This window comes from Lutra lutra, chromosome 10 (assembly GCF_902655055.1).
Source record: "Lutra lutra chromosome 10, mLutLut1.2, whole genome shotgun sequence".
In the NCBI taxonomy this organism is placed as follows: Eukaryota; Metazoa; Chordata; class Mammalia; order Carnivora; family Mustelidae; genus Lutra; species Lutra lutra.
This window is the reverse complement of record NC_062287.1, coordinates 29,077,163-29,093,050: the sequence shown is the minus strand read 5'-3', so window position 1 is coordinate 29,093,050 and position 15,888 is coordinate 29,077,163. Positions and strand designations below refer to the sequence as shown.

At 52.4% G+C, this 15,888-nt stretch overlaps 1 protein-coding gene across 9 annotated transcripts in view; it reads left to right on the top strand.

The window, feature by feature from the left end:
• The window catches only part of IGSF9B (immunoglobulin superfamily member 9B), a 58,457-nt gene that overhangs the window by 29,780 nt on the left and 12,789 nt on the right, over positions 1-15,888 (top strand). For 2 of the 9 annotated variants that reach the window (XM_047692173.1, XM_047692171.1), the window contains exons 14-19: positions 99-325; positions 1,207-1,291; positions 3,841-4,002; positions 4,377-4,422; positions 4,998-6,647; positions 14,380-14,501. In XM_047692173.1, coding sequence (XP_047548129.1) covers positions 99-325; positions 1,207-1,291; positions 3,841-4,002; positions 4,377-4,422; positions 4,998-6,647; positions 14,380-14,501 — 2,292 coding nt within the window. The other 7 variants (XR_007121008.1, XR_007121010.1, XM_047692175.1 and 4 more) reach the window with 7 other exon arrangements.

Here is a 15,888-nt window from a genome sequence, read left to right as displayed (position 1 = left end):
GGCACTTGCTGAGCCAGAAGACAGCATGTAGAGGGTTGAGGGAGCAGAGACCTCAGCACCACCATGTCCCTTCTCTCTCTCTTCCCTCTGTGCTGTAGCATTCCCTATCACAACTCCAGAACCCCTGGTGCTGGTTACCCCACCAAGGTGCCTCACAGCCAACCGGACCCAGCAGGGTGTGCTCCTGTCTTGGCTCCCCCCTGCTAATCACAGCTTTCCCATTGACCGCTACATCATGGAATACCGTGTCGGGGAACACTGGGAGACGTTAGATGGTGCCATCCCAGGCACTGATGGAGAGTTCTTTGCCAAGGATCTGTCACAGGTGAGGTGCCTAGGTTTCCCTGCTGCTATTCCCAAATCCTGAAAGTGACATGACTCTGTGGAGTCACCAGAAGCTTTGAGTGACCCGTGTCAGGTGTATGAGGTACAGCCATGTACTGCCGCCCCACACCAATTTCTTTATTCTCAGATCTGCTACCAAGATCTGGGATCTTCAGGTCATGGCAGCCAAGGTCCCACAGACTCAGGACCAGTGTGTGGCAGCATGGGCTTTTATTGCTGTGAGGGCTTTTCCACGTAAGCCGAGGCCAGGCAGGGCTGCTGAGGAGCCCTGAATATGTCACTAGACAGTGACCTTATCTCCCTGCTAGCAGTCTAACTTGGGCTGGGCAAAGAATTTCCCAGAAGGGTAGTCTTCTAGCTTTGTCCAGGGAAGCACCCCTGCCTTAACAATTCAGAGTCCCCAGAGGAAGATACATTATTTTTTTTTCTTAGCAGACCCCCTTTAAACTTAGATCTCTCTCTAGCTGGAGAGAGGAAGCAGCTTATTTCTTGGATATGGACAATCTCATTTGTCTTCCTGTCTTCCTTTCCTGGACACTCATTTAATGGTAGAATTGGCTCATGGGGGCTCCTAAGAACCCATGTGTGCGTCTCTTTCCAACTCTGCTTTCAGTAACTTATAGTTGTAGATTGAAATCTTCCATGTTGGAAGTATTTTTACCATGGAAATTGGCAAATGCTACAGATCAGGACTTTTTTTTTTTTAAACTGAGAGCTGTTGTTCATCGCTTCCGGTAGGCCACTGCCTTGGGTACACTGTAATATGAGAGATTGTTGCAGGGTGGGTGGGGGAGGGTCAGCAGTGGGTCATTCGCTGTCTCAGGTCCCTAGGCTGACAGGGTCTTGTCCTGGGGGCTGTAGGACACCTGGTATGAATTCCGGGTTCTGGCCGTCATGCAGGATCTGATCAGCGAACCCAGCAACATCGCCGGCGTCTCCAGCACAGGTACTTGAAGTTGGGGTTCTCTTACGACTGTAGGGTGTCTCCAGCACAGATACTTGGAGGGGAGGGGGGAGAGGTTCTCTTACAGCTGTAGGGTGTCTCCAGCACAGGTACTTGGGGGAAGCTTCTTTTACAACTATAGGATGTCTCCAGCACAGGTACTTTGGAGGGGGAGTTCTCGTACAGCTGTAGGGTGTCTCCAGCACAGGTACTTGGTGGAAAGAGGTTCTTTTATAGCTGTAGGGTGTCTCCAGCACTGGTACTTGCGGGGGGGGGGTGTCCTTAAAACTATAGGGAGTCTCCAGCTCAGGTAGGGAGGAGGTTCTCTTACAGCTGTAGGGCATCTCCAGCACAGGTACTTTGAGGGGGGAGGTTCTCTTACAGCTCTAGGACATAAGAGCCGTGTGGATGCCCTTTGGGAGAGAGCTAATATGGGGAGGGAGGCTGAAATGGAAACAACTGAGAGCTCTGGTGGAGACTGAGTCTCATCATTTCTCAAGGCCCTCCAACCCATCCTTCTTCTCCTTTGATGGACAGGATTTCTCCAACTATAGAGCTGTATTTATGACACTTTCTATAAGATAGCCACAGGAAGAAATATAGCTAATCTTGTCATGATAGTAGTCATGAAGAACTTGATTTAAGTTCTTTTGTTATGAAATCCCTGTTTCCTCTAGTGCTATCCTCTGTAATGGACTGGGGCGGTGAATTAGAGAGACAACAGGTCAGCACATATTTGTTGAAGGCCTATTATAAGACTGCTTTATAATTATGGTGGTTTTATTTGGAAAATTGCTGTTTGGTGTTGTTTCCTCCACTCCTTCGTCTCCCTAGATTTTTTTCAGGCTAAATAAAGCCAACTCCCTAGCATTTTCCCCATTTATCTTTCTTTCTCTTGGCCCGGATCCCATTTCTACACATCTTTCTCTAGCTACAGTTCCTGAAACATAGCAGAGCCCCTCCCTCGCCCAGTGAAGTGGCTCCCTTGGTATGGGAAGAGGCTTTTGCTTAGTGATTAAGCAATGGCACCATTTCCATGGGCAGTGCTCACACAAGGACCTCTGGGACCAGCTGACAAGGAGCTTGGCCAAGAAGCTCATGCAGCAGGACTCAGAGCTACAGAAGCACCAGGGCAGGCAGACTTGGGGAAGGACAGGGGAGGTTCCAAGTGACACCAGAGCACTGGGGCCATAGGGTGTGACTTCTGCCTTATGTTAGACACCATGGCACCCTTGGCTTTTGTCTCTTTCTTTCTTTCTTTCTTTCTCTCCTTCCTTCCTTCTTTCCTTTCTTCCTTCCTTCCTTCCTTCCTTCCTCCCTTCCCTCCCTCCCTCTCTCCCTTCTTCCTTTTTATTATGAAAGTACCCTGTCTTGGCTTCCCTCTAGGTAGGGGTCTCAGAGAGAAGGAGGAGCAGGGAACAGAGCTTACAGTCAAGGCTAGAATAGAAGACTTGAGGGTTTTCATGTGAACTGTTCTGTGTTCAGTGGCTTTATGCCTGGCACCAAAAGGAAGCCCACATATTGGGAAGACTCCCCATGGGTGAATGAAGGCACAGCAACCTCAGCCTCCTATCTCTAAGCTCCTCCATTACCAAAGGCTATAACATTCCATTTGCCTACTCAACTCATAAGCGAGATTTGGGTTATTTTCATCCATTGTTATTTTCAGCAAAATGACGAGCTCTGGCCAAATTTATCAGAATCCGCAGAATCTAAAGACTGGCACTTTCTATTATAACTGACTTTGAAGTGGGGTACAGTAGCTGGGGGTCTAGTCCTGGCTCTGTCACTAATGAGCTGTATGGATTTGGACACAGAGTGAAACTAAGTAAAATGAAGTTGGACCTATGTTGAATGTCTCTGCTGGCTCTAGCATTCTGAACCTGGGACGACCAGGACGTGCTCACCCTCCCTGTAGGAATTGCTCAGCTGTGCTGTAACGACTTAGAAATGGATGGATCTGAATTCTGTAGTCACAACCTCTTCTCTCTGCTGTAGTATTTTACCCTCAAGGTGTCTCCACAGTGGGCTCTAATTTTGTCGAGATGGCATGGCAGAAGGCAGCAAATCCCCAGCAGGAGACCAGAGTTACAGTCTTGTGGTACAGGAACTGGCAATATTTATGCCAGCAAGTTGCTCAAATTCTGCCAGCGATGGTTTCTGTACCTTAGGGAATGAAAGCGATAGCATGTGCTCTGTTGGTCTCCTACGAGGTTGTCTGGTAGTATGCATGAGAGCCCTTTACAAAAAGCACTAGCCAAGTAGACATAATTATGGAAATTATTACTGCTATGGGTAAGATACAGATGTGATTCCTTCTTTCTAAGCTCTGTAGCGATCACTTGACTTCTGTAAACTAGTCTCTTCTCTCTCTTCCCCCTCTATCCAAATCTCTCCAAGTACTAGAGTTGAGCACAGATCCCGAGCCTTAACATTATCTGTTCTGCAGAGGTAGGGAAAAATACTTGGGGGCTTGGTGTCAGAGCAGGTGGGGGCTTTTACAGGAGGGAGGCAGGGGAGGAGTCATGCGTGTTTCTCGCAACCCCCTGCAGACATCTTCCCACAGCCGGACCTGACCGATGACGGGCTAGCTCGGCCTGTGTTGGCTGGAATCGTAGCTACCATCTGCTTCTTGGCAGCTGCCATCCTGTTCAGCACCCTGGCCGCCTGCTTTGTCAACAAGCAGCGCAAGCGTAAGCTCAAGCGCAAAAAAGGTGGGTGTCTTTCCTCACTGCCCTGCTCTACCTGGCCCAGCTCCAAATGCTCCCTGTTGGAAGAGATGGCCCACTTTTAGCATGGGTCCCCTTGCAAACAGGGAAATGGGGTCTTATGGGTGGAACTGCCAGTGGGACTTGATCTGGAAGAGGGAGTAAGGAAGAAGGATGCTGGGGAGGGAGTGAGGGGCCAGAATGGGCGAGAGGACACATGTAGTGGTGGTGAGCACAGGGCTGGGGACTGGCCCCAAAGACACCAAGCATTGAAAGGAGCTGCTCCCCTCTGTGGCTTTGCTCCGGGACCTGTGGACTCCTGAGACAAGTTTTGTGTCTCTGGTCTCAGTCGGCTCTCCTCCCCTTCTTCTTCCTTACAGATCCTCCACTCTCCATTACTCACTGCAGAAAGAGCCTTGAGTCTCCGTAAGTGCCCCTGCTGTGCTAGTGTGTGGGCAGAGGTGCAGGGTGGACACAGGCAGGTGGTTTGCCCTGCTCAGCCCCTTGAAACTATTTGCTTTCCACGGATCTGTGTGGTATTTTTAAGTTGGCCACGTGCACAGAGGGAGCAGTAGTGTGGACAGTCCAAATTAGTGGGCAATCCATTTCTCTTTAGCTTTGGAATGGGTTTCTGCGATGTTTTTTCATTCTAATGGATGTGCCTTCCTAGTGTGTTTCACTTAAGTTGGTACAAAGGTGGGGTTGCATTTCTTGAGCATGCTGGGAATGAAGTTAGAGGTGCAACTAGACAGAGTGGGGCAGACAGGAAGGACAGGGCAGAATGAAAGCAGAAATGTGGGTGTTCATTCAAAAACGGCTGGGACATATCTAGACAGTGGAGCGTTGAGCAAAGTATTTCCTGCCAAAATATGCGGCCCATCTGCATCCCTTTTTTTGAGTATTGTCTTAAGTGTTTGTGGTGGTCCATTAAGAGGAGAAAAAGAAGTGGAGGAGCAGGCGTCTCCCACCTCACGCTCCTGCTCCTTCACTCACCCCTGCAGCTTGTCCTCTGGCAAGGTGAGCCCCGAGAGCATCCGCACACTCCGGGCCCCGTCGGAGTCCTCCGATGACCAAGGCCAGCCAGCAGCCAAGAGGATGCTGAGTCCCACCCGGGAGAAGGAGCTGTCATTGTACAAGAAGACCAAGAGGGCCATCAGTAGCAAGAAGTACAGTGTGGCCAAGGCTGAGGCCGAGGCTGAGGCCACGACGCCCATCGAGCTCATCAGCAGAGGCCCCGATGGTCGCTTCGTGATGGATCCGTCCGAGATGGAGCCCTCGATGAAGAGCAGGCGCATCGAGGGCTTCCCCTTTGCCGAGGAGACGGACATGTACCCTGAATTCCGCCAGTCGGATGAGGAGAACGAGGACCCGCTGGTGCCCACATCTGTGGCTGCCCTGAAGTCTCAGCTGACCCCTCTGTCGTCCAGCCAGGAGTCCTACCTGCCACCACCAGCATATAGCCCTCGGTTCCAGCCCCGTGGGTTGGAGGGCCCCGGCAGCCTGGAAGGTCGGCTCCAGGCCACAGGCCAGGCCAGACCCCCCGCCCCCCGGCCCTTCCACCATGCCCAGTATTATGGGTACCTCAGCAGCAGCAGCCCAGGGGAGGTGGAGCCGCCGCCCTTCTACATGCCAGAAGTGGGCAGCCCCTTGAGCTCGGTCATGTCCTCCCCACCCCTGCACACTGAGGGGCCTTTCGGCCACCCCACCATTCCTGAGGAAAATGGAGAGAATGCTTCCAACAGCACGCTGCCCTTGACTCAGACACCCACAGGAGGGCGCTCCCCTGAGCCCTGGGGCCGGCCAGAATTCCCCTTTGGGGGCCTGGAAACCCCGGCCATGATGTTTCCCCACCAGCTGCACCCCTGTGATGTAGCCGAGAGTCTGCAGCCCAAGGCCTGCCTCCCCCGAGGACTGCCCCCCACCTCCCTGCAGGTGCCCGCAGCCTACCCAGGCATCCTGTCTCTGGAGGCACCAAAGGGTTGGGCAGGCAAATCGCCGGGCAGAGGCCCCGTCCCAGTGCCCACCTCCGCTAAGTGGCAGGACAGACCTATGCAACCTCTGGTGAGCCAAGGGCAGCTAAGACATACCAGCCAAGGTATGGGCATCCCTGTGTTGCCTTACCCCGAGCCAGCCGAGCCCGGGGGGCACAGCGGCCCCAGCACATTTGGCCTGGACACCCGGTGGTATGAGCCCCAGCCCCGGCCCCGGCCCAGCCCCCGGCAGGCCAGGCGCGCCGAGTCCAGTTTACATCAAGTGGTGCTACAGCCCTCCCGGCTCTCGCCTCTGACCCAAAGCCCCCTCAGCTCCCGCACCGGCTCCCCTGAGCTTGCCCCCCGGGCCCGGCCTCGCCCGGGCCTCCTGCAGCAGGCAGAGATGTCGGAGATCACCCTGCAGCCGCCGGCCGCTGTCAGCTTCTCTCGCAAGTCCACACCATCCACGGGCTCCCCTTCCCAGAGCAGCCGCAGCGGGAGCCCCAGCTACCGGCCTACCATGGGCTTCACCACGCTGGCCACAGGCTACCCTTCCCCTCCGCCAGGCCCTGCAGGGCCTGCGGACAACCTGGATGTGTTTGGACAGACGCCTTCCCCTCGAAGGATGGGGGAGGAACTGCTCAGACCAGAGCCCCCCCCACCGCCATTACCTACTTCAGGGTGAGTGTGAGCTGGTTTCTCCTGCCCACCTCCACCTGGTCATCTTCCACCTCCCATTCCTTACCCACCCTCCGCCCCTTCCATCAACCCAAATGACAGGGCTTGTCTGGACATGCTGCAGCATCCCTTCGGGAGAGTTCTGGTCCTGGCATCAGCAGGGTGTGGACATGGGGTTGAGGGTGGGGCTTACCTGCTCAGGTACCCTGCCAGGAGCATGAGAGAGCCTCTCCACCCAGCCCAGAGCTCTCAGGAGGCCCCGGGGTGATGGGGAGTGGATGCACATGGGCGTGGGGAGGTGGGGGGGGAGTATGATGTGTCCGAGGGAGTGGTCACCTCAGTTACTCTTGCAGTGGAGGGCTCTCTGCATCCCCGTGATCCTGGCTTTGGGTGATTCCAGGGTTTACCCAGAGACCTTGTATCCAGCCTCCTTTTCTTTCCCGGCCCATCTTCCCTGCTAGGCAGGACCCTGAAGCCTGATTTCCCTGGACCACCAGGCCTGTGGCTCCTCTTCCCAATCTCCTGGCCTTAGCCTAGTGAGCGGGGTCCCCCCCACCCAACAAACTCTCCAGGGGGCACATCCTGGAGGCTGGGAGCAAAATCTCAGGCCTGTGAACTGTGATCCTGGAGCCACATACCCTACCCCAACCTGTGTGCCTCGCAGGAAGCTGCAGACAGACAGACAGACAGACAAGCTCCTGCGATCAGCCTGCCTGAGAGAGCACACTCTAAACTGTAGCAGCTGGTATTCCAGGTACCAGAGTCGGCCTGGACACCCGTCTGTGCCTCTTTTTCTCTCATCTTTCTTCCCCTGTCCCCCTGTCCCCTCCTCCCCCTGTCCCTTCCTTCCTCCTCAAGTCTGGCTTTCATTCTGTCTGTCTTTCTTCCTTCTCGATCTTCTTGGGGTTGGCACTACTGGCTCCGAAGGGTTTGCAAAGACTCCGTAGGGCCCCCTGGTCCCTCCTGCCCTCCCTCCCTCTCTTTCTTTCTCTCTGGTTCGTCCTTTGGTCTCTCTTCTTGATGTGGCCGCCTGTGCAGGGGAGCAGAGTGTTTCAGAGGAGGCTGGCCTGGTCTTAGGCAGGATGGGAGGCGGTTGGAGAGGAGGAAGCCCAGCGCCCTTCCCCTGCTCCAGGCACTCCCACCCTCTCTGGTACCTGGAAGTACAGGTTCTCCTCCCACTGCCCCTGCTCCTGGCAGGCGGAGAAGGTGGCGGAGAGCTCTAGCTAGGACGCCCGGCGTGGCGCGCCCACAGGACCCCGTGCCTCGGTCTGTGCAGGAGGTGCTGTGCGCCGCAGCCCTGTCGTCTGTGCTTTGTGCAGCGCTCATCTGCCTCGTCCATCGTGCCGTCTGGTTCTCTGTCTCTCTCCTCTCCTTCCCCTCACCCCATTCTCTGGCCTCGCTTGTGGTTCTCTGGCCCCCGTGCTCCTCCCCTCCTTCCCTCTGGGTGTGCGTGGGTGGTTCCCCCACGCCGGTGTTGATAACTGCTTTGTTTCTGATTGATCTCAGCTATCTGGGCAGTGTTGTCGAGACAAGCCTCTCCTCAGCTCAATAGGTAAGGGAGCTCCGCGGCTGGGGCGGGGCGGGGGGCGGACAGGCGGACGGGGCTTCCGCAGGGCCATCGCTTCCTTACAGGGGAATCCAAACCATGTCCCCTCACCCCCTCTGTGGGCGGCAGCCTCCGCTGCTCTGGACCCCACGGCTTCTGGGTTCCCCACATCATGCTGCTCCCACAGCCTCACCAGGCCACGCTCTGGCACTGCCTAGCTGCAGCTTCTGACTCCCACCTCACATGCCAAGCCTCTCCCAGAGCCTCCCTGCAGTTTTCCTCACTCGGACCCCTGCTTCCCATACACCCAGGGCCTCCCACAGAAGCCCCCTGGGACCCTGCATGCACCCGGAGGGGCCTAGAATGCCTAAGAGCCGCTTTGCATCTCTGCACCTCTGGAAACATCAGGCCACACTTAGATCCAGAACCACCCCCGCTTGCCCTGTTTTCCCAGCAACCTCAGGCAGCGCCCCCCCCCCCCCCCCCCCCCCCCCCCCCCCCCCGCCGCCCAGTTCCATGCTAGCCCCATGCTGGTCCCTCACAGTCTTCTTGAGATCTTTCTAATATTCTCAAGGAACACACGGTTGGGGTGTGGCCTAGCTCCTTCCCTCAACTGGCAACTCCTTCCCTCAGCTGGGTCATCCTCAGGACCAGGTCACCTGTAGTCCTGTGAGGGCAAGGGCAGGGGACTGTCACCATGTCTCATGTCCCTTGCCTTCGGTAGCCTGTTCTTGGTTGTTACAGGACTGAGATGTGGACCTTGCCCCTCAGGTCCAAATTGCTTTCAAGATCCCTGTAGTAGCCATTCCTGATCTCCTTGGGTCACAGCTCTGGGGTCTTGGGAGGAGAGTCCCAGGGGTAGAGGACAGGCTTCCCCCATGGCAGGAGGAAGCTGAGCAGTGAAGCGCTGTGCTCTTTCCTCTGCTCTCCACAGAGGTTGGTCCTCTTCTGGCGTTCTTCCAGGTGGAGGTCTCAGGAACTTGGGCAGTTTAGACGGGTATCAAGTCTCTTAAAGAGGCTTAGGGTCACCCGAAACTCACTGTCTTTCTGGTGACTAAGATGCTTCTTTTTGCCATGGACACCATTGCCTGTGCCTCTGGGAACAAGCAGAGTGGGAACAGGAGGGCTTCCTGGCTTCTCTAGGTGAGAAGCATTTGCATCCCTTGCACACCTAGAAATGTCAAGGGAGGCTGATTATCCTAACTCAGGACTGTAAGGCTTCAGTCAGAAGAGTGGCCTCCCAGAAGAAGGATTGGACTGCTTTGCCATTTCTTTAATCTGCAGCTATAAACTTGTTAACAGCCAGGAGGCCGTGGGATTGAGTTTGAGGCTGGTTGGGTACCACACTGCGGCCATTAGCACTGGAGAGCAGGGAGGGTGTCAGGAAGGAGTTATGGGCCTACCTTCTTGAGGGGCCTCCTCTGGCCTCCTGGGTGGATGCTCCAGAGTGACAATGACTGGGCCATCCTCCACCTTCCTGCTCTTCCTCCCTGAACCCCAGTTATGACCCTTCTGTCACCCCCAGAGAGGTGATAGCTGCAGCACCAGCTGTTACTCCACCCCTGGAAAGTGCCTGGACCCCATTCCCCGTTGTTACCGCCACTCCCTTCACCAGTCATGGACCCCTCCCTGCGCAACCTCCCTACTGCACCAGATCTGAGAGCTGAGCTATCATATTCTCCCTGCTGTGGCAAACCCAGAAACCAAGGGCCGTGATGAGGGCAAATTGGTTCCTTGGGGGCCTGGCCAGCATCCCCAGCCTAGGAGAATTAAGTGCTCCCTGCAGCCTTGGAGTTAGACCTTGATGGTGCTGGGCAGCAAGAGCCACCACTCACTCCCGCTTGCTGAGAGCCTTCCCCGGGCGTGGTAGCTGCTGGGGCCATTGGGAGGCGTCAGGCTCCTCTTCAGACGCTGTCTTCATGCTGCGCCTTTGCATGTGTCTCCACTTGGTCTTGCTTGGAGAAGGTGTGACACGTCTTGTCTACGTTCGTTCTTGCTCTGTTCCTGTTTCCTTCAGTCTCTCTCCTGTTCCTTCTCCCCTGTACCTGCAGTGGTCTTCCCGCCTCTCCTCCTCTCTCTCTCCCCTTTTTCTCCTCTTGCCAACTCCCATCTCAGAGTGGGGAGTTGTATTGTGTGGACGAGCCCTTTCTGGGGCCTGCTGGGAGGCCGGTGGTTTTCTCGGCTTCCTGTCTCCTACCAGGAGCAGCCCTCTTCTCACCTCCCCCTCAAGCCCCCTCTCCTGTTAGTGCCGACCTTGGCCTCTCTAATCAGGTGGGTCTGGAAGGGTGAATGGGGCCCCCCTTTTACTGGGTGGACTGTAGGAAGGAGCTCCCATTTGGAAACAAGTGTCTCCCAAGCCCTGAGGCCAAACACTGGGTTTGTCCCCTGACCCCACTGGAGAAGGTTGTCATCTGTCATTACAGCTGGGTGGGAGCTGACCTCCGCAATCCTGGCTTTCTGTTTTGTAAGTGGAGAGTGGGGGGACCTTTTTCCTGGCCATGCCTTGTATACAGGTGGATTTCCTCATCCACCCTCTGTGGTCTAAGGTCAGATGAGCAGAGTCTGCTGTCAGGCAGTTATGAAGAGGAGAAAAACACCCCTTAAATCACTGCCTCTGCCTGCTGACTGGGGACAGCCCACACATGTTGGAGTGGTCAGCAATTAGGCCAGTAAGAGCAGGAACTGTCCAGTGGATTCTGACTTCTCTGACCTGTGGTTTGCCTATTTTTTGAACCTTTTTGTCTGTGTCTTTTCTCCACTATCCTAGGTAAGCAGAGAGCTAAGCAGCCAAGGCCCTGGGCTAAATGGTTGTGATTTGGGTTTTGTATGGATTTTATGAAAACAGAGAGAGAGAGAGTAAATTCCAGGCAGTTTTTGGTAGTTCTGAAGTGCAGAGAAGCATCACTGGGACAGAGAACTCTGGTTTACGGGGAACTCCATATGACATGGAATATCCAGAAAAACCTCTGGGCTTTTAGGCCTCATACTCTGACTTCCTTTGAGGAGGAGAGCCCAAGAATTTGCTGGATTCCTGTATATACTTTAGAAGAATTGAATTTGATGGGGAAGAGAACAGTGACCTCCATTTCTTAGAGAGCCCAGGTTTGGATGCTGTTCTAACAGGGTAACCTACTGGTCAACCTCAGATTCACTTACCAACTTTATTCCAGGGATAGGATGAAGTTGCTTAACCCATGCTTTCCACTGCCTGACAGACAGCTGCCTCAAAAGCTTCCTTATCTGATAGGTCCCCTGTGGGCTTGATATTGACTGGGGACATGGTCACCCTTCCTAGAAAAGAGAGGCAATTTGATTCCAAAGGGCTTAACATGCTGTAGGTAAAGTCTGTTCGGCCCTGTTTCACATGTCTTTTCTGTATCATTTGCTAAAAATAAAGATCCATTTTTGCCCCCTCACGCACCCCGTCCTTCCAGACATTTGCTTTTATTTTTCCCTCCTGCATCGGTGGAGTGTTTTGGTGCCTCCAGGAGCCTTCTGTCATGTTTCTGTCTTTGAGCACTAAGCCCAAGTGAAAACAGGTGGACAGCAGGTGTCCTGGAAGGGCTGGCGCTTGGCTGTCTCACAAGGGAAAATTGGCTTTTCCTCCTCAATGGATCATTACTGTTTGGGAATTTTCGCCTGAAGATATAACTTCAGCCAGTGTTTTCCCATCCGTGGTCTGTCTTACTCTGGCCGTGCCACCGGGAGCAGAGAATGTCAGGGACTACTGCAGCACGGTGAAGTGACCTACCGCTCAGGTGAAGTGTGGGAACTCTGTTTTCTTCTAGAGAGCCTCTGGACCATTTTCCTTTAGGAGGAAGTTGGAAGAGCAGTTTAGCCTAATGTTGAGAGTCGGTCTCTGTCACATTTTAACTGGATTAGTAGACAAGCTGCTTAACCCTCCGCATTCAGTTTCTCCCTCTGAGAAACAGGATCAGTCTAGCGTTTACCTCTTAGGGGTATTGTAAGGATGAATGCAAACTATTGTAGAGAACATAGACCAGTGCTGGGCATGGTAAGTGGTAAATAAATGCAATGTGATAGAAATGATAAAGGTAATGATATGTTAATTTTAGTAATAGTATCCTTAGAGGTTTCCCCTGGGTTGGAAAAACCCGAGGAGTGTTCTGAACCAGTTTCTCTCATGCCCTCTTGGGGCACCCTGGGTTATGTGGTTTAATCACTGCTCCCTGGGGCTGCTTGCTTGTCAGATACCTCCTAGGACCATGCATTGCTCACCTTGTGTGGTCCTTTTGAAGAGGCTGGCCAGGGCCAGGAGACAGGTAAACTGAACGGCTGATTCATACCTTTGATTTTCCTTTTAGGTAGCTGAAGAAGCCCTAGTCAAGGATGAGAAGGGGGTGAGGACATCCTGCGAGCATTGCAGAGTCATGCTCCCTCACACCCTAGCCATCTCCACCCTTTGCCCGCCTTCCAGATTCCCTTGCGGCCACCACTGCTGCAATGTAGGATCTCTGTGGGCAGAGTCTGAAGGAGAAGGGGACGGGGAATTTGCAGGTTGGGCCTTTGGGGGTAGAAGACCTCATGGTGAGTTGTGTTTCTCTCCAAGACCATGTGTTGCTATGTGTGCGTGTAGGTGGGGCCTCTGAGCTCCGTGCTGTCAGGGGAATGTGGAAAATCTAGAAGCTGTCTCTGACCTGAACTTTGGAGGAGCTTCTTGAGACTTTATTTACTAAAAGGCTATGGAATGATGACATCCATCAAAGAAGATGGAGGTTGCTTCATTGCCAGTTAATGCAGGAAATCCCAGAGACCAGAGGCTTATCAACAATTAGTCTGTAAGTTTTTTCTTCCTTTATCCCCACGAGTGTGATGAGTACTGGGGAGATGGGGCTGCAGACCTCCCATCCCTCTGTCATTTGTTGTTCTGCTTCAGATTGCTTGCTCACCACTGGGAACTTCTTTTCCCTTCGCAGGGTTGGCTCTCCTCCTTTTAATCAGGATTTACCCAAAAACCAATGTGATGGAGGTGGAAGAGGGAGATGCGGGGGCTGAGGAAGAATGTGATTCACCTCAGTGCACTGTGGCCCTAGAATGTCTCTGCTCCCCTGATGGCACGCTAAGGCCAGCCCTGGTGGGAAAGAAAGAACAACTCCTCTCTCTCCGCCTTTATTCCTTGGGCTCCAAGTTTGGCTTACTTTGAGAAGAAAAGACATTGATACCTGTCTTCTAGATTTTCTTTTATGACTCTTGGAAAATTCTCTCCAGTATCTACCGGTTGTCACAGACAGTCCATCCTCTCGGCTCCCTTTGGTCTCCTTTGTCACAGGGGCTGCACAGGCTCCAGCGGAACTGTGGGCTTGGTTCTAATCTCATGGTTGATCCATCAGGCACATGACAGCATCCATCCTGCAGCTGAGGGAGGAGGAGAGACCGACATACATGGTGTTTCTCCCAACCCGTTTCTCTACTGAATCTTAAAATGTAGAGATTCACTGGGAACTTGCTACTGAAGGCAAGGGCTTTGCAAGGCTGCCAAATCTGGCCACTAACTGTCATAATCTACTCCCACCTTCTTTTATTCTCGTGCATGACTGGTGACATCTGAGAGCGTCAGGGAGACCCCCCCTGTTGAAATGTGGGTAGATGACAAATATTTGTTGCTGTTAGCTGCTGGGGTTCTGCCTAACTCTGGTGGGCAGAGGGGAAGAAGCCCAGTGAAGCTGGGTCTTATGTACCCTCCATCTCACTGGATCTTGGGTTTCTCTTTGGCCCTGGCCTTCTCTTTTCCAAAGGAGGACAGTCCGTTCACTGGGGTAGGTTTCCTCACCTCCTGCTTTAAACTGCCCTTTTACTTTTCATTTAAAGGTCTTTGTTATGATGATTTCCAACAACTTTGGTCACTGAAGCTGCTTTCTTCTCTGACCTTCCTCCTCCTGGTTGGAGTGACATGTGATGAAACTCAAGATTAAAGTCTCTCTCTCCTTTTCTTAGGTCTTCTGGTTGCCCTGCAGATTGGTTTCCATCTGAGGCAGGCCTCCCACTGCTGGAGCTTTCTTCTGGCCTTTCTCCCTTCCAGGAGCAATCAAGAGGCAGGTGTCAAGGAACCACTGTGGATGCCTGGGACTCTGTCCTCCTGTGGGTCAGCTGTATGGTTTTCTTCCAGCCCCTCTTCAGAAGCTCCCTCTTCTGGGAGCTGACCAGTGCCTCTCTAATTGTCCCTTCCAGAACACATCCACCTGCACCCGGGAATGCTGCTGCACCTGAGAGGCTGGAGGCTCTGAAATACCAACGGATAAAGAAGCCCAAAAAGTCATCCAAGGGCTCTTCGAAGTCAAAGAAACGATCCGGTAAATGGCGGATCCTCTCTTCCCCCCTCTCTCCGCTGTTATTGTGAGATTGTTTGGTTTAGGATCCCGTCTTTGGGTTTTCTCTAGAATTAAATCCACCAGCTTATGTTATTGTCTCTTTTTAATATTAATTATCAAGTAATACATAAATACAATTTTCATGTGAAAATTAGAAAGGTAAAGTCTCTGATCATCCTCCTGATTGTCTCCTCCCTTCTGGGAAGTGTCCTTCTTGGCAGGATGCATGCTTTCAGAGACTTTCCATGCATGCACCTTGATAAAATACATTGTATTTTTTAAATGCATTTTTAAACAACATAGGTAGTATCTTAATTTTTTCCACTCTGCCATATATCTTTTGTAACTATCTCTATTTCCTTATATATTTCTTCTCTATTATTTCAGACCTTCTAGTCGGATGTGGGAATTATGGGGTCCTACTCAGTCCTTAGGGGACATCATGGCATGACCCAGCCTCTGCAGGATGACCAAACTTTTCTTAGTGAGAGAGAATGAAATCTCCTCATCATAGAAAGGACATTTCTGTTGAAATATGTCTGATGTTTATATCCAGCATTGATCAGTAGCTGCTAAGAGAGTGCAAAAAGAATTCAGCCCTTTTTTACACTTAGAACATTCTTTAGTATTTATCATGTACTCTTTTTTTCTTTTAATCAATGGTTTTAGGAATCTTGTCACAGGCTGTCAAAAAAAAAAAAAAAGGCAGCTGAACTGTTTCCTTGCAGATCTTTAATTACTGGAGAGTAACTTTCTTTAGGGACTGGGTTATGGGAAAGTGGTCCTCAGAGGCCCCCGGAATCTTCGGAAGAAGTGAGCATTTGTTTCTCACTTAACCTTCGGGTGGTGCTATTATCCTATTTGTTTATAGATGGGAGTACTGGGGCAGAAAAGAGGAAAATGATTTTTTTAGGGTTTGGGTGAGAAATTGGAGCCTAAAGCTGAATGTTCAGCCCCCTAAGCCCATTGCATTTGAAGAGCCATGTACCTACCTACCTATGTATTTACGTTTTGTTTTGTTTTAACAAAAAGAGCCACCTCAGATGCTTATACTCCCTCTTGTTCTGTCTCGCCATCCTGTGCCCTGTAATATGTTGATGGCTCTCAAATGTCTGTTTTTAGCTCTGGTCTCTTCCATGAGCTCAAATCTCATATTTCCAGTTGCCTGCTGAACATGCACTTAGATGTTTTATAAGCCTTTGAAATGTCCAGAATAGAGTTATTGATTATCCTCTCCAAATCTGTGTCTCCTCGCTTCCTTCCCAGCTTCTTAAAGATCACCACTCCTGACCTCGCTGCTGGAGGAGCGAGCCTTGCTCCTTCTCTTGCTCTCACACATCCCGTCCAATCCATTTGGTAAGGTCTATGC